Source organism: Microcebus murinus, chromosome 6 (assembly GCF_040939455.1).
Source record: "Microcebus murinus isolate Inina chromosome 6, M.murinus_Inina_mat1.0, whole genome shotgun sequence".
Classification (NCBI taxonomy): Eukaryota; Metazoa; Chordata; class Mammalia; order Primates; family Cheirogaleidae; genus Microcebus; species Microcebus murinus.
In genome coordinates, this window is record NC_134109.1 from 86,806,995 (window position 1) to 86,834,651 (window position 27,657).

The window sequence follows — 27,657 nt, forward strand, 5'->3', positions numbered from 1 at the left end:
TATTGTCTTACAAGATGGTTTGTTCCTTACTACAGCTGCATCTGAACTGAGCACTGAAATCTAGTGCTAATTTTCAGACTTATCTAAACCTGGTCGCCAGCAAGGTGACAGAACTTTCCAAGCCCTAGAACTTTTCACTTCTAGGTTCTTCCTTTTAGAGATTGTTATCAGGAAAAGGAGCATGTGTCTTGCCATCCACCTCCCCACCACCCAAGTTACCCAGTTCTGGGTGGAAAAATATACAGGATCAACCCTAAAATACCATTCATAATATGGCTGGAGTGAGAGCTATGAGAGAAAGCTATAATAACTGTTTTCAGAAAGGAAGCACTAGCATACGCCCAAAATGTTCACATTCATCTCTAGGAATCTCAAAAAGAATTCACCTAGAAACAATGATATTTACGTAGTCATTCATTTCTGCATATGTTCTTCAGTTCAGAATTATAAGCTTCAACCCATAGCATTAATAAGTTAGCCAATTTTGTACTACAAGTGAATGTAAAAATCTAATAATTTAAATGTTTTGCTACATGACAAAGTTTATTATCTCAATTTTCAAAAAGTAATATTTCAGATGAAAGAAAAACTGTGGAGCCATAAAAGAGACAAAGTTCCTGGATGTCACAGTGTTTTGAAATAACATAAATGTCAACTAAAGAAGTTCAGACTGATAATTTAAATAATAAACCCAGGACACAGCTATTTTGTAGCAAACCTTGGCAAACCTCTTTTCTCTAATTGAAAACAAAAATCAAGATTTTGGGTAGATATTTCCAGGAAAAGTATGTCTACACTAAGTCTATAGCCTCATTAAACATGGCTAATTTCAAACTTTAAAGTTGGCTGCTTATGCATACAATAATCAAAGTTTGTTTTTTTCTGGGTGAATTCAAACATGATGTGAATACAGTATTTCTGTATTATGAACAGAATAAAATAATTCATAACAATTCTACAGACCATATGCCAAGTTTATTTAAATAATTTAACACTGTGGAGTGAGCCAATTTATAAGTAAAAAAATAGATGTTTTAGCAACAAATACAAGCACCACACAGAAGCATATTACACATATACCTCAGGCCTTTAGAAGATTAAGGCAACATAAATACCTCAAGTAATTTCATGAGAATACTTTACTCATATAATAGATGTTATTAAAACATCTCAAAATAGGCAGAGCCCACAATTTTTTCAGTATGAAATCTTCCCTCCTGGTTTTCTTGTCAATATATTAATGATTCTTCATAAATACTGTATAACAGTTAGTCTAGATTGACAAATGGGCTATCGAAGCCACTATCTTGCTGGCCAGATAGGGGAGCAATTAATTTTCTCGAAGGCTGCCGACACACTGAAGATGGTACCGTACTGCTCAGTTTTTTGAAATCTGACTCTAATATATTTGTCTTATGATGAGATGGGTGTCCGAGAGTCACACTGATTTTCCCTGGCTGGGAATACATGGTTCCTTCTGACAGGTTCGGAGTTTTATCATGCTGACATTTCATCGGTTGACAAATCACACTACCTTTCTCTGTACCTGAATTGGTTACTGAAAGAGAACTGGTTACTGAAAATTGTCTGAAATCAACAGATTCACCTCGCATACCCAGAGTTCCTTGTGGCCTACCATATACAAATGACACCTCGTGACTGTCACAGGGTGGAGTTGCATTGTTAGAAGGCCAGCTCAGGGAGTCACCAAGGCCCCCTCCATCCTTTACAGGAGTTTCCTGAATACCCAAACCTTGACTTTTCTCAGAGGCAGCATTTTCACTTTCCATTAGTGGTTTACATGTATACACTTTTAAGCCAGGTCTTTCATTAGGATCTGGAGGGGTTATATGCGTGGATCCTGATTCGGAAAGACCAGGGGTACATCTAGGTGAGGTTTTATTTCCAAAGGTTCCAAGAAAGGGGTGTGCGACTGAATGCAGAAGTGATTCAGAACCAGGATCACTGAGTAGGTCTTTCTTCTTGTGCAAACCGAAGCTTCCTTCACCTTCACAAGGGACAAATTCAGGAGAAACATTCCTTGGCAAAACGTTCAGGTGCTTGTGACCACTGTCCCCAAACTGAAAGTCAGAATGTGACTCTTTGGGACCCACATGCTTTGGGCCCCCACGCTCCGAGTTCTCTAACAGCCTTCGCAAGTTACAGACAGCCTTCCTCCTAGGAACTTGTTCGCACACACTTCTGGGGATATTTTTTGCACTGTTTGATTTGTTTTCAATGTAACGTGGTATACTCTGATTCACATCTTTTCTTTTTGATTTTTCAACTCCAGTCAGCATCTCTGAAGTCAGGGGCAGTGCTACTATGTGCAAGGGAACACAAAATTAGGGGAACAGAAAATTAAGAGAAAATTCACATTGAAGGAGAAGAAAAAAAAAAATCACATTTTTATGTATTTTCAAAGAATGCATATATAGTAATCATTCTTAAAGAAAATACATCAATGCTGGATATTTAAAAATATTCTTTCACATATATCCATTAGATAAAGCTTGGTAATTTAGTTGCTGAAATCCGATATATTATTGCTATCCACCTGGTCTATTACATTTTCTGCAACAGATGTTACAGCATTTCAAGAGCCAACTACAATGTTTTCAATCCTGCTCTTATTTGGATGTTAGGTATGGAGTTTCTGACAGACAATTTACTGAACGAACCCCACCCACTCCCCAACACCTACACACACACACCTGTAAAAGCTAAATAAAGTTTCTGATTTAATTGGCTAGGACACTAAATCTGATCAACAGCAATGCAGCCATAGAGCACAGAATTAGAGGCATCATATCTCGGAATAGTATACCTTGGTCCCTAGAGTCCACGAAAAGGGTTTGCTTCTACTGGAGACATTATTTGCATGCTTTTGAACCAGATCTAGAAAATTATTTTCTTGTTATACACCACTGCCCTTTTATACCTAAGGTTCACACCGGCATTGCAAAATTTATACAAACAACATTTGTACTTCTACATAAGGAATGTTTACCAACATCAGACTCACGGATTCCTGAACAATTGCTGCTTCAAATTTTCCAGAGGTTCAAAAACTCCATTTCCCTACAGATATTTAATATGTTAAAATCTCCCAGTGTGACTGAGTATTTAACCATTTTTTTTCATGTATTTTTTTTCAGCTCTTACCTTACATACTCTAAAGCTATGTTATTATACACAGAAAGAAACAATTTATAGTTTCTGGGGAGATTGTTCCATTATTATGAACTATCACCTTTTTTTCTTTCAATGCTAATTCTAATTTACCTACTATTGTATTTATCACTATAATTTATCTAATATCAACATTGCATTTCCTTGTTATATCTCTCTCTGTCCAAGGATTTTGAACTTTAGATGTTCTTCTTATAAAAATAGCAACTATCCATAATATTTAAAACCCTATTTGAAAGTTGTGGTCTTTTAATAAGGGAGTTTAACCTATTTATATTTAGTGTGATTGATGTTTCAACCAACTATTATATTCTATTTACCCATGCTTTCTAGTTTTTTACTTCTTTCCTGATTTTGTTAGATTGAAAATATTTTCTTCCAAGTATTTCCCTTACCAGTTTTAAGACTGAATATTCTTAAGATTGTATATTTTTATTTCTCTGTAGTTACTCTTAAATTTTAATGCACATACTTAAACCTGCATCTTTCTAGCAATGGCTAGTGTTAACAGCATTTATATCCTCTCCTTGAAAACAGTAAAATTTTAGCATATTTTTCATTTCCTTTATCATATCCTCTTATATCTAAGAATACTTTACTTTTCTAACATTCTCAGATCCTATTATTTGTTCTACTAATTCTATTTCCTTAGATGTAAGTTCTATTGGTATTTTTTTATTGATAGTTTGGTGTCTTTTTTTCATGGTGATGACTTTCTGTAAATATATAATGATTCTTGATTAAATACTTACCTTTAAGATATACTGAATACCATATCTGTTTGTGCTCTTGGTTAAAGGGTTTGGGGCGGGGAGGGATGGAATGAATTGCAGGATGGAAAGATCTAATAGCTGGTACTCTGGGCACGTGGGCTCCCAGCCTCTGCTTGATATGGCTAGACAACTAGTACATTGCCCTGTTCTGCCCCCAGACTGTTTGTTCCTGTTGCTGTTGCCCAGCCCAATACTGGGATTGAGAAAGGGAGGGGGGAAAAAGAAATAAAGAGAGGGTGACTCCACCTGGTTGCTGTTGTTCTCTAGAATGTTGACTAATCACTCCATTAATATCTCTTAGGTCTACTACTTCTCCTGGAACATACCATCTTCATATATGCAGTAGTTTTGATATTGCTCCTACTTGTGGCTGTCAATCTTCTGGTGGTTTTGAACTGAGGTTTCCATCTTTAATCCTATACTTTTTTTCTTTCTTTAAGGAATTTCTTATAGCTTGTGGTCTTATCCACTGCAACCTTTTAAAACCCAGTTATAATTTCTTCTTTTTTTTCATTTTTTATTTGTTAAAATCTTTTCTATCATTTCTAGGGATGGAGGCAGGGATGGGAAGCTGAAGGGCATGCTCAGTCTGCTTACCTGACCTGGAAACTCTATACAATTTTTTATAAATTTGCAGTTTAAGTACAACATACACAACTTTATAAATGAACTCTCGTTCCTTACATTCCCTGCTCTTCTTCGTACTGAAAATATCATATTAAATAGCCAAACAAGAAGAGGAGAAAAACCATTCAAGTCACCCACTTTGACATACCTGATTGTGTAGTTTTACTCTGGGTTCTAGTAGAAGTAGGTGTTTCCAGCAATTTTGCCATCGTAGCAAGTTTGCTTGCAGCATTTATAATCTTTTTCTCGGCCCTGTGGGGAAATTCCACAAGATTAAATTAATATAGTTTAAAGGAAAAAATGAGTTTCCTTAGCCGCGGGATTTCTGTTTTCCTATTAGCTCTGCCAACATTTAGGGTAGCACAGCCATAAACCTCTCTTAACCCCCAGTGGCTGATCATGTAGAAATAGTTAATTTTGTGGTTAAGGAAAATACTTAGAAAATGACAACATGCTATCCTAGTACTCTCAGGACACGTTATTTGTTTGGACTGAGCTTACCCTTCATCTTTCCCACCATCCTGCAAAATCTGTTGGAGGCAAATCAAATAATATTTGCGCATCTTTCGGGCGGTTTCTTGACGTTCTCGCAATACCTCTGCTTTTACCATTTCTGCGGCCCTTTCTTTACTCTCCTGGATATAACGAAGCATGTCACCTACAGGAGGTGAGGAAATCCCCAAGAAATACATGTTTATTAGCACTTTTTCAGAAACAGGAGGGGCAGACTTTAGACCAATTCTCTGGGAGATGAAGTGATTAGAGGCACAGTTTAAACATTATACTTTCCACAGTCATTAAAATGGAATATTTCAGATCACCATTTTGGTAGACTCAAGCGAGAAATAATCTGTAAGTCTTTTTGTAAGGATGACAGCATACATATAGTAAGGAAACATGGTATATTCCCCAGAGATTGTCATACTCTAAAATACTTAGGCAAGAAAATACCATAAATATGAGACATGGAAACTTACATATTTCAAAAGGAGAGAGAAAAGAAATGTACAGAAAAGGTGAGGCAGAAAGGAAGAGAAAAGCAGACACTGAAAGAAGAAGAAAAGGAAGCAATATAAGTTGGAGAGACTCCTTCTCTTATGCTCTGAAAATCCCTGTTCCATTACTTGTTATTTATTTGCACTATCTCTGCTTTTACCATTTCTGCATCACATATTGAGGCTCTAACTAAATATAATATTACAATACAGGAGAGAGATGTACAAAATGTGACTGCAAGGAGGGTGATAAGACTTATTGTTGCCTTCTCCCATCCAAGTACTAACCAGGCCGACCTTGCTTAGCTTCTGAGATCAGACGAGATCAGCCACATTCAGAGTGGTATGGCTGTAGACTATTATTGCCTTCTGAAATCTACATATTAATATCACTAACAGCTTTCGAGTTCTCTTTTTATCTTAAGGCTAACTTTTTTTTTTTTACTAAATCAAGACTTCCTCCTACATCTACAACTTTCCTGTCTTTGTTATATTGAGGATATCAATTCATATAGGAATCTCCCTCTTAATGAGAGTAAGCATCTGAAAATTCAGTGTTGTTCTATGCAAAAATACTAAATGGGAAACCATTTTTCATTATTTGAAATGGGAAAAAATAAAATGGAGTCCATGTCAACACAAGTATCTGAAATATAATTATCTGAAATATAAGTACCTGAAATATAATTAAAACACAATATACACACATACATACAAGTTATTATGTTAGGATAAAACAAATGCTTAAAATTTCACTTCCCAAACAATAGGTTATTAACAAGTTGTCTGTAGTAATATGCCCTTTGTTAACACCAGCAGCAGCTGAGAAGTAAATCCAGATACTAAATGAGCTTTTTCATAACAGCTATATATGATTCTGTTATCTACCAATTATATTTGAAACTTGAGACCTTTCCTCTGCTCTTTTTGTTAAAAATACATATAATTGTAGGGGGTAAATCTACATATTTCCTATATAAACACAGGTTAGTAAATTGGGAAATACATCTATTCTATGCAATTTATAATTAAAAACCAGGAAGTATTCTATACTGGAAAAACACACACCAGGGAATGCTCTGTAGAATATGCTGGTGCCATCTGACCTGACAAGGACTTGTTAAATAAATTTAAAGCTATGGGAAACAATAAAGAGAAACAACAGAACTGCTAACTAGACCCACTTCCATAGTCCTTAAAAGTTTATGGTAGGAGGTCATAATTAATTGCTAATTTAAAACTCGTGACATTTTCTTTGCTATAAGTTATAAGATTATTAAATTTTTAGTTTAATACTAGTGTCCAAAAAAGACACAGGATAATCAACGATATAAAAATAACATTACTCTCACATCACTTCCAAAACACATCATTTGGGCAAAATGATCCATTACGGTAATTTTGAAAAGATATCAATAGTCTCCTCTAAGATTGAATAAGGTAGTTTGGAGAATTCCCTAAAAACACTGCTGCTTGTAAACTCTTAGTTTACGTCTAACACCAACAATAAAGATGGCCAATCCATCCCTAAAATCTTGAGAATCTCTTTAAAGACTTACGCTTAATTTTTTTCACAGCTTTAATGTACTGCCCACGAAGTTCTTCCAAGGCCCCCTGGTTGCATGACAGGCAAGCATGTTCAATGGCCCCTTCTGACAATGACCTAAAAACAAACCAAAGGATGGCAAAAACAGAGATGGTAAGTGAAAAACTTCATTTGAAAAATACATATGTACCCATATATTCTAATAAAATAAACTGAGATGTGCTAAAAATTTCATACAAAAGGATTTCCTCTATACAAACATTGAAAAGAGGAGAAAAATAGAAACTTAAATTTTATAGTTGCTTAAATGGTAAATTCACATGATAAAAATGTATGCAGCTATTGAAAAAGCATACTGTAGAATATCTAATAACATGAAGAAATGTTCATTTAATAGTAAGTTTATAAAAGTTTCCAAAATACCTTATATGATAATCTCAACTTTTAAAACACATTGTATACATGGTATTTGTGTATAAAGAAGATTAACTGATTTAAAATAAGAGATAACAAAGGGTATCTTTAGGGAATAGGGTTTTGGGAGATTTTCTTCTTTTTTATACTTTTTGCCTTATAACAAAACGATAACTTATATTTTAAAACATTTAAAGATACTTGTACTTAAAAATAAATGGTTTCTTTAAAATAGCAAACGTCTACCTTGGTGGTGTTTTACAAAGTGTTCGCAGTTCTTCCAATTTATTCTTCATGTCATTGTTTTCTTCTATTAATTCTTCAACAACTTTACTATTCTCTTCTACAGAAGAAAGTTAATGGTATATCGGTCAGTTGATTTTTTGTTTGAGCCTTCCTTTCCCTTAAGTTCCCAACACAGATGTTTACAGAGGAGACCGTGTGATTTCCTGTTGCTCTTGGGTGTCATTCATTCCCTGATAAACGCTAGTCTGACCAGTCACTCGGTCTGTTTTCTCGGCACTTAAAATCTGTATTCCATCTTCTTCTTGCTTTGGGTTATACACTGTCCTGGAACTGGATTCCAATGGTTTCATATGCATATATTTTGTTTTCCAGCTAGAGTTAAGACCCATGGAAACCTAGGTTTTCCTAATCCCACATTCCCCAGGGATCCTGGTAGACAGTCTATGCTCATATAAATGATCACTGAACAGGCATCTCAATATAAAATTAAGAGAAAACTAACCTTAAGTAGGTACCGTTTTTAGAAATTACATAAGATTTTCAATTTTTTGAACTTTTAAAAAGGGGACAGAGTCCACGTAGTCTGAAGGAAAAAGCATGGATTTCAGAGTCAGAGAGACATAAGTTTAAATCCTAGTTCTGTTTCTTACCAGTTAGATGAACAGTAATTACTTAACCTTTTTGAACCTGAGTTTTTTTTCACGTGTAAAATTGGGATAGTACTACCTACTGTAGAGATTATAATAGAAATAAAACAATAAACGCACAACACCTATACAAAGCCTGGCAACGCCAATGTGCAATAAATGTGCGCATGGCCCCTCATGTTTCCTACTATGCCACCCTCTCAACACACCCTATGAGCTGGGGAACAAAGTTACTTACTTCCCCTTGCTGAATGACATATTTTGAACCATCCACTCCTACTCCATCACTTTTCAATAAACACCAGCAACGGAGTAGAAAATGGAATTTAAGGGCGAAAAAAAAAAAGAAGCAATAGCAAAGATATCACCTAACAGACTTATACAAAGAAAAAATATCAAATAAAACTACTACTTAGTGACTTAAATTCTGACCCTGATCCCTTTTATCAGGCTACTATCTTGAGGGAAATAGCAACTTTCTTGGATTATTTGTAAGTCTACGAATTGTAGAAGATACTCGCTTTGAAAAGCACTACATAGAATAACTATTTTATGATCAGAATTTAGGATACCAAATATTACTATTTATAAATAATAATCATGCCCAACTTCCCTTGTCATTTTATTATGCAAAACAAAATATTCTTGGTCTTCAACAAATTTTATAATTATCTACATTGTATCTATATCTACAGTTGGACAAATATTTCATTTATTCTTCTGGCCTCTACTAAAGAGCTAAGTAATCAAACATTTATTCTCTGGTACATAGTGGGCAACATGACTACAAGGATGAGTAAGATAAGACATATTCTTTATCCTCAGGGAACTTATAGTTTGTAGGAATCAGGCAAGTTATTAAACAATTAAAATAGAGAATGGTTACACAGGTAACAGAGGAAGAGCCAAGTGCTATAGGGCTGCACATGAGCAGTTAACTTAACCTAGACTGAGGAAAACTGAGGAGAGCTTTGCAGATGAAGCATCTTCTGAGTTGAATCCTAGAATGTTAGACCCAAAAGTAAATGGTAGGATAAAGTACAGGACAGAGGGACAACATCATATGCAAGGTCCAGCAGTAAAAGAAACTCTGACCAGCTCAGGAATCTGAAACGTTTCAGATGGAAAGAATATAGAGCACAGGATATAAGTGGATAGTGAAAGGTAAGAGGGAATAGCTGTTTAAGCCTAATTGCTTCCCTTCTTAAGAGCAATGGGACATGGCAGAAGATATCCCTTTCCAAAATATCGCCGACAGCATTGTGAAGAATGGACTGGACAGAAGCCAGACCGGACCCATATGCCTTTGTTTATGTCTCTTCCCTCCGTCTAGAAAGCTCTCTACTTCTCCCTGGCATTTTTCAAACATCTGCATTTTTCAAAGCTTAGTCAAACCTTCCTTACCTCTAATAAGAGGCTGAGTTAACATCCTTTCTTACTGAAATTATACATAACACACTGCCAAGAACGCTCAATGTCACATTATTTATTAGTCTGTTTCTAGTTTCCCTCACTTAACCATAAGCTTCTTGAAGGAAGGGAACACATTTTCTTCATCTCCATCAGAACTGGAGACTTATTCCCTGCTACATCAGTGCCTAGAATACTGCTTGACACATTTTGGGATCCCAATATATCTATTCAATCAAGAAAGGTAGAAAGAAATGTGACCTTTTAATCAGAGCTGAAATCTTCCTCTTTTGAGTTTAGCAATAACAATTTGGTTAGTAAAAATGAGATCCAAATTAGTTTACATTAATCCCAAAAGAGAATCAGTACATACATTAACTAAAATGTCACATTTGAACATTTGAACAAGGATCAAAGAGATTCATACTGGTAGCAGTGCTACCTTAAATGCTAACCTCCAATCTTTTCCACTACAGCTTTGTGTTTCTTTTCTAAATGCTGAAGATGCCTACAGGATTTCTCCAGTTTTCTTTTCAGATCTTGACATTCCTCCTTTGCCATTTCAAGTTCTTGGAAGCAGTGTCCACAGCATAAATCTTTAATTTCAAGGATCTTTTTCTTATCTGTAAAAATTAAATGATAAAAACTTTTACATCAGTTTGACTAAGAACTACCATTTAAAAAAGAAAGAAAGAAAACCAGATGATGAGACTTATGACCACAGGCTACAGTATAAGTAAAAGAGCAGGATGCATAAGATGAAAAGACCCGGGTTTAAATCCTGTTTCTACTACTTTTTTGCTGTTTGACTTAGAGCATGTCATTTAACCTCTCTGAGGCTTAGTTTTTCAATATGTAATGTTGGATAATACCATCTACTTTTGCTATGAAACTGAATGCTTGGGATCTTAGTACTGAATACCATTCCCTATTAAGAGGACCCAGGGATCATCAAGAAATGGCTGGGAGAGGGTATATACAAAATGAGACTGAAATATCTTGCTATGTCAGAACTAAGAAAATACTCAAAAATACTGGCATGTCAGAAGGACAAAGGAGCCAATTTGAAGGAGCTCCACTAGCTAAATCTGGGATAATTTGAATGCTAATTAAATATAATAATAAATTATAAAGTACTGAAAATACAGAAGCTTATGGGTCACATCAATAATCCTATAAATGGATGGATTGATGACTAGATGGGTAGGGAGTAGGGAGGTAGACAGATGGATGGACAGACAGACAGACAAACAGGCAAACGAAAAGGGAGGATTCTTGATTATGACAACAAGCTGAATGCCAAATGAGATAAGTGGAGGGAAATCTGGAATTAGAAAAATTATAATTTCACAACCATTATAGCAAAGACAGGATCACGCATGACTCATCAATATTTGACAAGTCTAAGAGAAGGTTTTAATGAGAAAGATATTTGCATGGTCTTAAAAGTGTCTTCACACAGATTGCTATTAATTGCAAGGGTAAAAAAAAAACCCAATAATTATATAGTGAAGAAACTGGACATTTTGACCAGGTGATCAAAATTAACCTGGCCAATAAAAGACAAATGGACACCATGCGCTTCCAGATGTGATAACACATCACGCCCATGTAGTATTCCGGCCACGAAAGCACAACCTGGATTTAACCATGAAGAAACATCAGACAAACCCCAAATGAGAAAAGTCCTGTTAAAAAAAGCATGGAGAGGGGAGAGAGAATATTTCTCTCAAAAATATCAATGTCATAAAAGTCAAAAAGAGGCTGTGGAAATGTTCTAGATAAAAGGAGGCTAAAGACACACGACAAATAAATGTAACACCTAATCCCAGACAAATTCTTGTACTATAGCAGAAAAAATTGCTATACAAGATATTATTGAATCAATTGACAAAATTAGAATACAAACAGCAGACTGACACAATACTTTTATTTAATGTTAAGTTTACCGTACCAAGATTAAATAAGAAAATATTCCTATTCTTGGAAAATAGCATGAAGCACTTAGGCACAAAAGATCACAATGTATATAAAACTTACCCTCAAATGGTTCGTAAAAAAAAAAAAAAAGAAAATATTCACACACACAGAGAAGAGCACAAAACGCAGTAAAATGATACCAATAGGTGTATTTAGTTAAAAAATATCTGAGTGTTCTTTGTAACTATTTTTATTTTTGCTACTTCTCTGTAAGTTTGAAATTACCTTCAATTTAAAAAAGGACCTAAAATTGTTGGGAGACAAATGCATAAAAATTGTTTGGCACAGTGCCTGGCTTAGAGCATGTACACAATAAACAATAGCTGTTGTCATTAGTATTATAGAATTCATAAAATTAAAATATATAAAAATGATATAAAAGGTAGATTATTATTAGCAATTTATTATATGTGATATAATAAAGTGGGAATACAATTGGCATAGATTCACTCAGATGTCAATATCCAAAATGATAATGTAAAGTCCAACAAAATAATTCTTAGTTCTCTCCTGATATTTTAGTTTCATTTAAATGGAGCCGTTTTATGTTCATGAGCATTAAAAGATCAATGAAGCAGCACACTGGTACCATACTACATTTATATTTTTCATTTAAGAAACTGTTGTAAAGTTGGAAACCATGTCAATGCCCATTGACAAGAAAATAGATAAATCAATTATAGTATAGTCATCCAATGGAATACTACACAGCAATGAAAAATGAATGAACTAGAGCTATAGGCATCAACACAGAAAAATCTTAGAAGCATGATGTTAAGTGGGAAAAAGTTACAAAGAATATAATGAGTATTAAACCATATTTATAATGCTTTAAAAGACAAAAAAATCAATACCTATTTGAAGATATATATACATTTGGTCAAAACATAAAGAAAAGTAAGAGAATAATTTTTAAAAATCGGAGTATCTGTTACCTCAGATTTGTGGACAAGTTGTGAGGATGGAATTGTGATCAACAGTATTGGTGATATTCTATGCCTTAAGTTGAATAGTGGGTTCCTGATCATTAGGCTTTCTAACTTACATATGAATTACATATATTCGTTGCATGAAATAAGTATTTCATAATTAACATTTAAGTTACTTTAAAAATAGTAACAGTGCTACTCTTTAGTGTTAGAATTATAAAAGACTTTTTCACTTTAACAAGTTTTAGATTATTTAATCCTTTCTAATGAATTTGTTAATGTGTTTGTTTTTAAGGGAAAAAAGATTACAGAAAGAAAAATCATTTTATATAGTCTGATTTGTCTTTGGCCAAAACTAATTTCTTTCATATGGAAAGGACTTCCCAAATAACATCTATAACTTGTCTCTACCCATTTCACAGATTAAAATGTAATTCTCAGGCTATCCCGAATGTGATATAAAATAAAAAGAAAGAATCAAAATATAAATAAGGCAGTATTACCATCCACCTAATTGGCTGTAAAATACTCTCAGTCATCTAGAACCTAGACGTAAGGGTAAAGGGTCTGTGAACAATGAGGAAAAATAACTGCCCGCTAACCTCTTAGGACAGACAGAGATTCTCTAAGATTCTGGTAACATTGCACACTGAATTAAAAATGTGCAGAAACAAAGGTTATTGACTTAGTAGGTATGCTTAGCCCTGGCGATTGTTAGTTCTTTTCCAGGTTAAAGTGGAAAACAGCAAATGAGCAGCAGGAAGGCGGGTGTGTGAGGGTTTGTGTTTGGAGGGAAGAAACAGGTTGCAAGGGGTCAATATCACAAAAACGATGGGAGCGAATAAAGGATGTGCCAATTCCAAGCTCAGAAATCTCAGTGAATTGGCAATAAAAGCCCTATATTCCTCAGTAAGCTCTGAATACAAGGGGCTATACAGTACAATAATTCTTTGTCATAATGACAAGTCTAAATAAGGAAAAGTTACACTATTAATTCATCAAGTGACCAAGGAGCACAAACTACATATAATTCACTCTGCCACGTGTTGGAGATTAAAAATACTGCCCTTGCGTCGAAAAACTCACAAATAAAAATTAGAAAACATCTAATATACTTCAGAAAGATTTCCACTAAAAAAAAAAATGGTTGAAATAAGCTTCAGTAATTTAAATGAAAAACTCTTCTTCGGCAATTCTCTTATGGGAAACCCTTGATTTCTCAATAGTCATGGAATAAAAGCATGACTGCTATATTAAAATTCTCATTATTCTCCTTATAATAAGAATCACTTGTCAACAAAGGGAAAACTATAAAAAAAAAAAAAAATAGAAGTAGTAAGAAGGCCCAAATCAACCCTGTCGTCTAGATACAAAATGATATTTAAACAAACGATACACAGTAAGTCAGAGTAATATTATGTATTTGTTCACTTGGAAAACCGTTCACATCTTTGATCTCCTTTTATCCTCAAAGCAGCCCTCTGGAAGGGTCATTAGCAATGATGCTACAAACACCGGAGGGAACGAAATTCAATTACCAGCTTGGGCTTCTGTTCCTTGCAAGACCAAGGACCGAATGTGGCGTCCAGAAGAGGGTGCACGCAGGGCTGCTGGGACTCCAGAGTCTCCTTTGCCAGTTCCCCGGCTGGTAGGATCCTTAAAGATCTCAGCCATATTTCTCTGAAATAAATTATCTTTATAGTTAAGGCCTAGTAAAAATCTTTATACGGTTTTCTATTTAAAATGCTAATGTTAAAATTGCAAACAAAACAAAACAAAACAAAAAACTACCTGAAAAAAATCTTGCCTGAGCTATCACTAATATTTTTCTTAGGCTGTTCCATGAATATTGCCACTATACTAAGAACTAGCCTCCTATGGCCACATTTTCCAAATTAGAACATTGTCTGACAGAGGACTGGTGGGCTTGCTATGAGACAGACAGGAGATATGGCTAGCACACTTACATACGGGAATTTGAGATATTTTTAACGGTTTATGTGATCAAACCACAGTATGGACAACATGAAATCAGAATTGTTCTTGAAAATCCAGAACATTTTCACTGCAGTAGGGGCCAAATTCATTAGCAACTATAATACCTTTTGTCTCCCACAAATTGAAAATAAAGCTATTTTAAATTTATATAGTACTTTATATGCTTCTAAATTAACATACATTTGTAATTTTGTAGAGAAGGCCAGTTGAATTCCAACGCTAAAAGACAGAAACTCAGGCTTAAATTCAACATCTTGCACAAGACTATTTTCTCACTAACATTTATTGAATGCTTTTTTGCATTCTAGTCCCTGTCACGGGCAATACAGCTATAATACTAAATTCATTAATGGATTTTTATGACTATCTTCAGATCTTGGATATCTATTAAATCCAAATGAATAGAATATGTGATATTAAAGAGAAAGCAGTCTGATTTAATTACTTAAAAAACATATATACTTGATTCTAGAGGCCTTGATTTTGATTATGAGGAACCCATGTACCTGATGTCAGGAAACCTACCTATGACACCCAACAGAAGCAGAGGTCAGCAATTACAGAGAAAAGGCAAACTCTATACAATCAAAAGGGAACGAAGCCAAAAGGGGTTGAAGCCAAAAGGAATAAGAAAAGCTGAACCCAAAGGCAGTCAACATTTCCAGTTTCTACTCAAAACTGGAGAAGACAAGATAGCAAAAAAGGCAAGAAAGCAGTAATCTTTTTGTCTTTGGTGGTAAGAAAAGACAGAACATACATCCTTAAGTTTGCTTGAAAACTGTGTTCCATTTGATATTTCCATTTTCTCTTATTGCTATAGTAATGTATTTTGATTAACATTATTATATTAATATATTTAGATAAGGCATTTGTTTTCTTTTTTTTTAACCTATGGTTTCTTGGACAATGTTTTCTTGAAATCTATATTATTTCCTTCACTGCATCCTCTCCATTTTAAAAAACTTTCAATCATCTCAGTTTTTTTTAATGAGGACTTGTTTATATATACCGATAAATAATTTGTTTTAATTTTTACAAACAATTCTAAAAACTAGATTTAATGAATTATAAACCATAGTTCTTTACATTTATGGCACACATATTGTAAAATTACAGTCACTATAATCATTAGTTTACCTTAAGGCCCTGAACTGAGTTAGCTTGGAAATGGCAGAAGGTCAAGTATTACTTCTATGACAAAGACCAGATTAAGCATTTCCAAGCCATCCTTCCCTCAGGAATGGAATCTGACCCACCCGACAAATGCTGCAAATGTCTAAATTCTTAACCAGATTATATGAGTAGTCTGTCTCCATAGACTTAGGAGCTACATTAAGTCACACAGATGATCTTACACTGCTTACACAATTATAAATCCATAAAAATACCCCAGGATTGATTTTATATATACATGTATTCTACCATATGTATATAGTAGAAGCAAAGTGCTGTAGTTTCTTGATTTTATAGCAGAGATTGGCTTTTCAGGAAAGCAGACTTGAAAGCACATAACATAATTGTCCCATTGCTTCTCAGCCTCAAAACCCTGCTACATATAATTTTTATTTTAATTGTCTATTTTCTCCAGAAAATCCCAACAAAATATTAAGTAGTATTCATGTGAAGTGATCTTACCTAGTTATTTTTACAATGAAGGCAACCCTGTACTAACATGTTTGTGAAATCAAGGATAAAAATATCAACTGGGGTGAACTGAGATAGAGTCAGCTAATGTTTCAGGTCCCTTTCAGCTCTAAAATTCTACACTTTCAAGTGCAGGAAGCAGAAAGGCCAAGCTGTGTCATGGATATCCTACCAAAACTCAAGGAATTAGGCGCGGGATTTGTATTTTCTTTTTCAGATAAGCAATTATAACATATGAATGCCCCAAGTAATGAGCTAGTTATCATCAAGCATGACACTGGAAGTCAAGATTTTTTTTTCTAGTTTATAACTCTTTCAAGTGGATATTAATACCTAATGCTCAATCCTGGCCTTCAAAATCTGTACTCATGATATCTTCTTGATAGACCTTAACTCTTATGTCTCAACTCTCCTATAAGAAAAATCTTATAATGGCATTTTTTTTTTTTTACCTCAACTCCAAATGTTGAAATTGTTTAATCATAATACTTAGACTAGCATTCTGGATCTTTCATGCATACCTCATTTCTTTAATTATAAGGCAGCAAGACTTTGGTTTTATCAGAATTTCCACACCAATGTTATATATATTCCACACATATAAGTCCTCAGAGGGGACTTATATAACTAAAAGAATACAATTCATTCATTCCATATGCACATGCCCATAAATAGACACCAATGAAACTAGGCACCAGAGTTTTGTGTAAGTAAAGCATACCTCTATTTGCCTGTTTCCATATGAATACTCTTTGTACTTATTTGGCATTTTTTACCCAAATAGATATAAATTTCTTGAGGGCAAGAAATAGGCTTCCAAACTCTTTAGAAGCTTTTAAGAAACTCTAGTTTAATATGACACATATTTTTTGAAATGGTCAGGCCCAGAAAACAAAAAATAGGAATGAGAGTTACCCAGTTTCTAAAATCTCAGGCCCTTACAAAGAATAGCATATATTCTTTATGAAAAAGTTGTCCAGAGGCTAAAAGCTCATATCTGTGACACTTTGAAGTAGTGTCTAAGAAGTAGTAAAGTTTTTTGCAACACAATATGCAAGCCTTTAGATTTGCTACAAAAAGTTTTTTAAACCACTGGCAGAAACACAAGTCTTACATCTATTAAACTGCAAAATGAAGAAAGGAAAAACATCACATACAACTTCTACAATCCTCCTTGATGTTCAATAGCTCTTTTTACTCTCAGGAACATACCTCTTCCAAATCTGAGCCAGTATTTTCTATAAGTAGATAAAGTATATCTTGAAATGCTATCTGTATGCAGGCCTTTAGTTTTTCAAAATATTGGACAGACATCCATTTTGAAGAACAAATTGACATGATTTCTAAAAGCTGTTTGTCCTCTGAACCACTGACGTGCTCCTTTTGGACATCCTTTAAGAGAAACTCAAGTACAGTCAGGATGTCTTCTTCATACTGACAGATTTCCAGTTGGATTCTCTTGGCTTCCTGCATAGTCCATTCTCTACGACTCTGGTCTAGGCATGTTTGTAATTCTGTCTCCTTCTGAAGAAGCAGTTCATTTTTTTGTTTCATAAAGTCTTCTTTAGCTGCCGCAAGCACCTCATTAATTTTATTTCTATGATCATCTAAAAATTGCCGGTAATCTTGCTCATTTTGTTCTTGAATTTTGTGAATTTCTTCTTGCTTTTCTTTGTTCCATTCACTCCGAGCCTTAGCCAACTCAGCCCTGATTACCACCGGGACTTCCTCGTTCTTTAACTCTAGTTCCCTCTGAAGAGAATGAATCTTCTCTTCCAACTCCTTTCCAGGTATTAGGTTTTTCTTCATACTTTCGAACTCATTTTTCCATTTCTCTTTAGCTTCAGAAACAGCAAACAATATCTAAAGAATATAACAATATACATTTAAAGAGTCTTTATGATCCTTCTTAATAAAAAAACAATTAATTACTTGGGTTAACCTCTGAATTTTAGATAAGACATTCTAAAAAATATACTTACACTATACTCAAGGATCTTTTCCTTCATGTAAAATCATCTAATAGTTTATGCCTCATGTTATTTAGAAACAAAACATTGGTTTCTTGATGTGTAACTAAACGTTGAAACTGGCCCCCAGTACACACACACACACATATGTATATATATAAATAAAAAATATAAGAGTATAAAAAAGTTAGAAAAATATTTCATATTAGGTTTTTTAATACAGATACAGTCTCAAATTTTATCTAAGCCCCCAACAAATTAAGTATCTTTTACCTAAAGCCAAAGCAGTCTGATAAGGAAATCTTAATATTACTTAGCAATATAACATATACCTGCATAATTATTTGGTGATAAACATAATTATGCTTTAATACAATTTGAGAGGCTAGAATAGTTCATTAAAGACAATACCAAACAGGAAGAGTCATTTTTCATTAATCTAATTTGTTTTCATAACAAAGTAATAGGACTAGTGGATCACAGAAAACAGTAGATAGTACATAACCAGAAAATAATAGGGATATCAAAAAACCTGGGCTCTAGGTCTAATCCTGCCACTGATTGCAAAGGCTGCCTAGCACAGGTGCTTAACAGAGCAGACTCTGGAGAGAAAGGGCTGAAATTAATTTACCAGCTATGGAACCACAGGCTCATTCTTCAACTTCTTTGAGCCTCAATTTGTATAAAATGAGGCTCTATAAAATGGGGATAATTACAATGCCAATTGGATAGGGTTGTTCAGAATTAAATAACATAAGACATTCCATTTAAAATACTTAGCCCAGAGCCTGGCAGATAATGAGGACTCAATAAATATTATTAATATGTTGTTAGTATTACTTTTGGATGCATGGTCTTGGAAAAGTCATCTCTTTGGCTCTTAGTGTCTTCACCTATATAATGAGCAGACTGGATAATAACCTTGAGTCCTTTTTACTTCTAATATTCCCTGGCTGAATTCAAAGAAGTCACAAGGACACAATTGTGTCAACATACAGAACTGGGCATTTCCAAAGGCTTGGCCTAGAGAGTGGCGTTTGCCATTAATCAATAGTATATATATGTCCGGGATGATGAGACAGGATATCTACTTACTAAATTTTCCACCAAAGGAACCCACTATCTAAAGTGAGTTTTACAAAGGAATTCACTGTGAAATTCCTTTGCTACCAGCAGAATAATTCTGTAGTGATTTGAAACATGTTTAAATAGTGGTTTTAGAGAAAACAAGTCATGTTGCAATGGATGCCTGGAAATCTTTACAGGTGACTTGCATGGAAGTGGTGGATCCCATGGAGTTTGGATGACTTGCCCAACTTTACCAAAAATGTGTATCTTGTCATGTGAAGTTTTGCAAGGAGTATTTGACAGCATTAATCAACTCAGTTGTTCCCAAACTTTGCTGCACATTAGAACCACCTGAGGAGCTTTCAAAAATCCTGATGCCCAGGCCACTCTCCATACCAATAAAAACATGACGTTTGAGGGTGGGGGGCCAAACTGCAGTACATTTTGAAGAGCCTCAAGTTATTCCAACGCACAGCAAAGTCTGAGAATCACTGAACCGACTTGACTATTTCTGAATTCTAGAAACTGGCTTTAAATTGCCACAGATCTCGTCTGATCACTCTAAACTTAAAAGAACTCTCCAGCCAATGCTAATGAAGCTGAACCTTTCTGGACCCCCTTCGGTTTGGAGGAAGGAGATGCACATGTTAGTTAGCATTATGTTTTGTGGCTGATATGATTAGTGCTTCTCACAACTGGGTGTGGTCCAAAGGCCAGTAGTATCACTATGATACTGGAAGCCTGTTGGCAATGCAAATTCTCATGACGCACTCCAGACCTACCAAATCTTTCTCTCTAGGAGGAAAACCTAGGAATCTACACTTTAACATACCCTGCATGTGATTCTCATGCATGCAAGTTTGAGAAGCAACACACTATTCTCTCATTTCTATATTTCTGTATTCGCATACATTCAGGCCTTCTGTATTCCTTAAGAAAAGATCTCTTGGCCTATTTTATTTTTTATATTATACCTAATTTTATTTTCCTACTTGACTACGGAGCTGAGACACATATCCTCATCATCATATTGTTGCCTCTTTCTCTCTCCTTCTTTAATTTCCTTCTGAAATATTTCAGACGTACTAAAAAGTATAGAGAATAATGTTATGAACACCCACATACCACCACATAACTTAAGAAAAATATTAAGATAGATTTTTACTTATGTTGAATTATTTCCTTAAGTAATCTGTGGAATAACATAATGAATACAAGTTACAAATCATTTACAACTTATGTTTACACCACATCATTTTCCAAAATGGTTGTGACATCAGGAATAAAGTATACACTTGACACTGGAATTATATTCTAGTCTGTGTGTATTACAATTCAGAAGAGAAGATTTATACACACAGCAAAAAATGGTGCCTTCAGTTTGTTTTAGCCTGCATTTCCCTAATACTGGTAGATCTGAATGAATGTTCTGCTAATTTTTGCTATGTGGACTTCTCATGAAGAGTATCTGCTCATATCCTTGGCATACTGAGCTCTTTATCATGTGTTAATATTAGTAATTTTCATGTTTGATTCATTTTCATTATTGTCCCCTTAGCTTTATTATTTATTACAAAAACAAAAGAGTTTTAAATGTCTGTACCTATTTCAACCTCCTACTTTATCTTTGCTGTTGAGTTGTTATTATGATATAGATTTGAAATATTCAATTTTCTTTTAACTTTTCTACATTTTCATTTAAAAGTGTTTAACTCCTTCATCAACCTAGAGTTTACTGTAATACATATGTGTAGGTAAACAAAATTTTCCCAAAGTGTTATCTGGCTATCATAAGACTATTTATTATGGAATAATTCCTCATTCCCACTTTAACATAATTTATTAAGCTTTTCTTCATAGTTGGGACTATCTCTGAAATCCATATTGCACTGAATTAAAAACAATTATATTTTTGCAACTCAATATTGCCTGAGTTGTTGCTCTTCAGTATGTTTGCATTAAGGCTGGACTACAACTTCTTTTCCAGAACATTAAAAAAAATTCCAGTCCCTGTATTTTTCAAAATAAATTTTATAGAATTATTGCGTCAACTTTCAAAACTATGTTCATTTTGTTGACATTTTGATTAGAATTGGTTCAGACTAGTAAATTAAGTTGGAAGAGTACACATAGTTATAATATGTATTTTCTAGTCAAGGAAGATGACTTCTCTGGAGGGGAGAGCTGGCTATTTACCAATAAGAATATGTTATAAGACTACTGACACAGCACAGAAAACAACCTTTAAGCATGTGAAAGAATATTGTATAGCTAATAATAAATAGATAAACACCTGTTCTCAATCACACCTAAAGATAGGGCAAGATACAATGAGATTTAGTTTCTGAGTTAAGGTTATCTTCCTAACTATGAGAGCTTTAAGATGCTAAAATACATTATCTCTCCCCAAACAACTTGATGACAAGAACAGACACCACTTCCTAGGCCATGAGCTAATGCTTAACATGCATTATCATATTCAAACCCTTAACAACGATATGAGTAGGTACAAATTCCAAGGACTTAGATGAGAGAGGGGGTTAGGTGAGACCACCTCCTGAAGCTTCTTTCCAGGAGACCTCTTACCCGCTTGGCCACAGAGATCTCTTGTTGTTCTTCCCACTTCTTTTGTTCTGCTCTCACAAGTGCCTGATACTCTACAAGGTCAGGTAGTTCTTCCAGCCATCGATGACGAGCATTCTGCACAGCTACTTCTACCTGTAGTACATTGCAAAAGAAAAAGGGTCAAAAGGGGGGCTTTCGAAAAAAGACCCCATTTTGAAATAGCAACTATGATTTCATGTATATTTTACATTGTATTTCACTACATTACAGTTACACTGACCTCAAGCACTCTACCTTATCCCAATAGCACATTCAAATCCTTCTGTTTTAAACTTTCCATAGTGTCCCATACAAGTGCCACGATAGGAAGTGGGAATCTAAATATGTCTGACTACCAACACTATTTTAGAAGGGTTTATATGAAATACCAATCGCCATTTCCTACAACTCCTGCTTACTGTGGGAAAAAAGAGGACTGCCAGAGGACTGCTGTCCAATCGCTATGCCTACCACCTCCTCACTCCTCACGCCCTACACACACACACACACACACACACAGTTCCCCAATATAGTTTAGAGCCTTACACCTGGTAAATTTTCCTACTGTCAAGAATGAGTTTGTGCTAAAGAATGAGGGTGATAGCTCAATTCAGACAAAAATGTAAGACTTGATGGATTAAGAGGGTGATCTGGTTGTAAATCTGTCACCAGTTATCAGAATATTATGAAATAATTTTTCCTTATTCCTTTATTTTAAAATGCACATAGACACACACAGAAATGTATACACACATACATATACACAAAAGCACAGTTAATTTAAGAGGCTGTATATATCTCACTAAAAGTGCTAAATATATCTATGGGTAAACCCCAGGGCCTTAAAAATACTGGGGAAAGATGATGGTCCTACAGAAATTTATATTACTTAAGAAGTTATTATGAAACATTTTCTTTCTATATTATTCTATAGTTTCCTCACAAGATTAATAATTTCATAAATACCAAAGCAGTACCCTTAAACTCATCTTTTTTGCTTATGGAAAATTCACTTAACTCTGTTCAAAGCTTTCAGTGAACATTTCAGAAAACGATTTATTTAACTGATTGAAGATGTCCTTGAAACCATTATATATTTTGCCTTTTAGGGTGCCCTGTAAAATCATGTGGAACGATGAAATAAATAAGCAGAATGTCAAGTATTTATCAAAAGCTGAGTGTATTTTAAAAAACCTTACTTCAGGTATTATCTTAAGAGTTTATAATGAATAATAGATCCAAAATAATAAATAAATAAATATATAAATATACATATTTTATATATTTATATATACTATAAATATATATACATACTATAAATGTATATATAATATATATCTATATATAAAAAATATATATGTAAAGGTTCAAGAACCTCTTGAGGGGTAGAAACTATGTCAGGTAGTCTGTGAGGTCAAAATTATTTCCAAAATAATATTAAGACACTATTTGCCTTTTTTACTCCCATTCTCTCCTGGGTAAGCAGCACGGTTCTCCAATGGCTATGTGATGACGTCATTGTTCTGACAGCCAGAGGAATGTAGCTTGGGCATTCTTGTTTTTAAAATATTTCTCAGGTTTATTTTCCAATACAGTAGATATAACCCACACAAACAGAAGCTCTTTGGAGTCCTCAATTTTTAAAAGAGTCCTCCTGAGACCAAAAATTTTGAAAATCACTGTAATAGATTAGGTAGATATAACAGATAACCCATCTTTATTCTGTTAACACAGGCTATGCTTTTCTCAGTATGTCATTTCTCTGAAATCAAGTAACTTGCCTCAGTTAAAAGCTAGTTTTGTGAGTGCTTCAGAGGAAAGGCAACGGCACCACTTTTGGGCAGCTGATGGGAATTATAGACAAAGTTCCATCTAAGGGCATGCTTGCAGATTCAACTCTGCATCAAGTCTCAACGCAAATATTGTGAAATACCTTACTCGCTTAGGTCTACTTGACTACAGCTAACTTAGTGGAATATTTTCTACAAAACTAGATATGAAGGATTCATCATTAAATTGTGCTTCATCCAGATGCAAAACCACCATTTTACTTTAACCTCAGGCATCTTAATGCCTAGATTAATTTTAGAAGAACAATTATTTTGTAAACTGAAAGAATATACAGAAAAACTAAAGGGTGATAGTTTTGTGACAGAAATATATTGAAGAAAATTTTAGGAATAACATGACAGGTTTACTGTCCTAGAAATGCACAAAATTTTAGAAGTATAAAATTACGTACAAGTTCAATGGTGGCGTTTTATAGGTTTTCATGAAGAGGCAGACATTTCCAATAATTTTACCATAATAAATCTGCCTATTACCTGTTTTGCAATTTTTTCACAGTATTTGAGTTCCAATTCAGCTTCGAGTTTCTTCAAAGTCCCCTTGATAGCTGTTTCCTTCTCTTGTTCTAAATTTTGCTGGATCTTTTGCTTCTGCTCTTCTATCATGGTTGCCATCTCTTTCTTGGAAATAACATCAATGGTGGTTACTTGGTCAGTTTGGCTGCCACGATCTGAGGTCGTCTTTTTCATTGCCTTTATAGTTTGGTCCAGCTTAGATTGCCACTCCTTTTCAAGCTGTTGAATGAGTTTTTGTTTGATCTGTTTTCAGAAGAAAAGTTGTATGAGAAGAAAAATATTCAAATAAGTAAAAACTAGAATTATTTTAACAGCTAGCCAAGAAAGCAGCCACAGCTGTGTTTGAAAACCATCTAGACATTGTTACAGTAATAAAAGAGGTTTGGAAATTTAAGTCAATGAAAATCCATTCTCAAGTACAACTTGAGAGTTACTCTTTGACCTTAACTATATGACAAAAATTACATGGAAGATTCAAATACATTGTGTAAGGTCAGACTATCTTGCTTTCAATATGCAACTTTCTGGAAGCTTTCATATTGCCAGAACAAAGATGGCATGATAAAAAGAAAGAAAAAAAAAAAAAAACAGTTGCTATTAATGTGTTTTGCCATCGACACCACACTTTGCACAGAGCAGGCATTGAGTAAATCTAATGAATGAACCCAAAACTGAACAATCTAAAAAATTGTTTACTCCCTTGAGCATATTAGAATAGTATTTCTTATAATGTAGAATTTTTACTAAGTAGACTGAATTCAAGGGGAAGACTTTACTGGAAGAAGGTCTTAATGATTTTTCCACTTTAACAGTATAGTAGGATGGATCTAAACACAATCAGTCTTAGGCAAAACTGTGAAATAGCAAAATCTGCTTTTCCCTTTTCCTGTTCCCCATCTCCTGGATATCCAAGATTCTCAAACTGCTCCTCTGGCTACCAAATTAATAGCAATTTTGTAAGACAGAAGAATGTAGTTTAAATAAGCTTGAGAATGTTCTTTCCTCCCCAAATAAATCTTTAGGATCACAATTTGGTCCTTAACTTTCTAGGGCCCTATTAGTGTTTCCTAATCTCATTTGCAACGTAGCCAATAGAGGTGATACATTCTGTGCTTCTGAGCCAGTCTATTACTTCTTTATTTTAATCCATGATATGGATTATTTGTTAATTATAGATATTGGTCTACAGTTATCAGAATCATTTCACAATATGAAGTTAGAGCATGGTTTCATTCTGAGGAACCAAAGAAGTGTCCATAAAGCCTGTTTTATCCTGAATTGGGTTGAAGAGTCATGAGGGGCTAAACTTTTAATAATAAAACTGGTATGGTTAGCTGTTAATAGCTCAATTCTGAAAGGCAAAAATGGATGATTATGTATGTGCCTGGCAATTAAAACTTATATGTCTGTTCAGGAAGAATTGTCTTCTGCAGCTACTACTATATTTTTTAGACATGGTGACCAGAAAGAAATTTTAATCCACACCTCTTTCTCTTCCTTATCCCAGAGAGCTTTGGCTAACATCACTTCATTTTCAACTTGCTGTTTAATATTAGTTTCCTGTTCTTTTGGCCACTTGTTCTTTTCCATCACAAGAGTATCCTGGTACTTTTCTTCAAGTTCTGCCTGCAGTTTGCTTACCCGTTCTTCTCTTTCTTCCAATAGCTGCCTCTTTAAACAAAATTCAAGTAAATATCTCTGTACAACACTAATAGTCTCCAAGTTAAAAATATTTAAATTTCTTGTACATAACTTGGATAGAAAAAAAAATCCTCTAATTTCTAAGCTTGTATCTTAATTATATAAATAAAGCTTAAGAATGTGTATAAGAATGGCATTATGAATGGGAATGTTGAACATCTTTGCCCTGTCTGCAAAGTCATAGTCTCTTCTGATTACTACCCAATCTGAAGGGTCCTGTATACATGACTCTTTTTTCTCTTTCTCTGAATGAGCCAGGTTAACATGTGAGGAAAGTTCTGTGTGTTAATAAAGCTTTTAAATGTGGAATTGAGCTCCTACTTAACCCACAGCCTGACTCGACAAGTGTTTCAGAAAACAGCACGTGTGAAACACGAAAACACCCCCTCGGGCTGTTGGTGTCACCTGTCTCATAAATTCTGTATCCATATTAAGTTCCCTACCTAGAGCTCAACCACAGGGAAATAGCTTACGTCCTGCAGAGAAGGGCTATCCCAGAAGTTCCCTAGCTTGCTCTAGAGTTTAATAAGATTCTTCCATTGTGTGTGTGAAACATTTCTTTAAAAAACAAATTGGTCTATTTTTGCCTACCTCTAGAGGATGTGAAAAGATTAGATAAAGTCTCCTAAATACACAGGTGTTTCAGTTCTGACCGGCTTATGAAGACTACTAAGGGCTTATAAAAATCTATAATTAAAAAAACTAAAGAATTCCCAGAGAAGGAAGAAATTAAACTTCTAATGCTTTAAGTACATTGACCCTTTAATTGGGCACGTAGGGTGGGTGTAACTACTCAGGGGTAGCACAAGGGAGTGTTCTAGGGTGATAAAACTGTTCTGTATCCTGATTAATCTATAAATGTGTTAAAAATATATAGACTGTATACCCAAAGGTGGGGGGGAGAGGTTGAGTCAATTTTATGGAAAAAGAATTTTAAATTTTTAAGGAAAAAAATGTTTACCTCTAAGTTTTTTTTTGTTTTTTTTTTTAAGGGACCAAATAGCAGTTTTAACTTTCTTTCTGGTACTTGTGCACACTTACAAATCAAAATATGAGTCAGTAGCAGCTATTAATTGCAACTGACCTATTATATATGAGATCAAATTTTATAGTCAAATTGATTCTTTTAAAAGCATCAGAAAATATTCCTGAAAAGAATAACCTCTTTCAGAAAATGGCTCTTATGTTCTTGCCAATTTATATATTTTAAAAAAAGGAACCACACTAGAGATCTCCCAATTTTAATTTTTAAAACATTGCTGAAAGCTAAGTCCTCAATTTCAAGGTAATTTAAGACCCTTTTCGAACCTTTCTACTGCCAGCACTAACTAAAACAGCTTCCTTTAGAAGTTCTGTTTCCACTAGATGATATGTATGCATGGCATGTTTTTTCATCATATTAATCTATTCAAAAATAATCAAAATACTAAATGAACTGAATTCTTCACCCGCTCTTTACTATTCTTTTTAAGGCTGCGGTGGCAATAACTTGCTTTAATATAGCTTATTCAAAAACCACTGTATAGAACATTTATTCAAGCCTTTCAAAA

The 27,657-nt window shown here is 34.4% G+C and overlaps 1 protein-coding gene across 8 annotated transcripts in view; it reads right to left on the minus strand.

The window, feature by feature from the left end:
* Positions 1-960: 960 nt before the first annotated feature.
* CEP152 (centrosomal protein 152) overlaps positions 961-27,657 on the minus strand; it is a 73,499-nt gene continuing 46,802 nt past the window's right edge. For 4 of the 8 annotated variants that reach the window (XM_076004340.1, XM_076004338.1, XM_076004343.1 and 1 more), the window contains 11 exons: positions 25,892-26,077; positions 24,368-24,649; positions 22,026-22,157; positions 17,614-18,264; positions 14,298-14,439; positions 10,306-10,473; positions 7,794-7,890; positions 7,147-7,250; positions 5,094-5,250; positions 4,741-4,844; positions 961-2,323 (listed from right to left, as the gene is read on the minus strand). In XM_076004340.1, coding sequence (XP_075860455.1) covers positions 1,269-2,323; positions 4,741-4,844; positions 5,094-5,250; positions 7,147-7,250; positions 7,794-7,890; positions 10,306-10,473; positions 14,298-14,439; positions 17,614-18,264; positions 22,026-22,157; positions 24,368-24,649; positions 25,892-26,077 — 3,078 coding nt within the window. In that variant the 3' untranslated portion in view covers positions 961-1,268. The remainder of the gene's footprint in view (positions 2,324-4,740; positions 4,845-5,093; positions 5,251-7,146; positions 7,251-7,793; positions 7,891-10,305; positions 10,474-14,297; positions 14,440-17,613; positions 18,265-22,025; positions 22,158-24,367; positions 24,650-25,891; positions 26,078-27,657) is intronic. The other 4 variants (XM_076004342.1, XM_076004341.1, XM_076004339.1 and 1 more) reach the window with 3 other exon arrangements.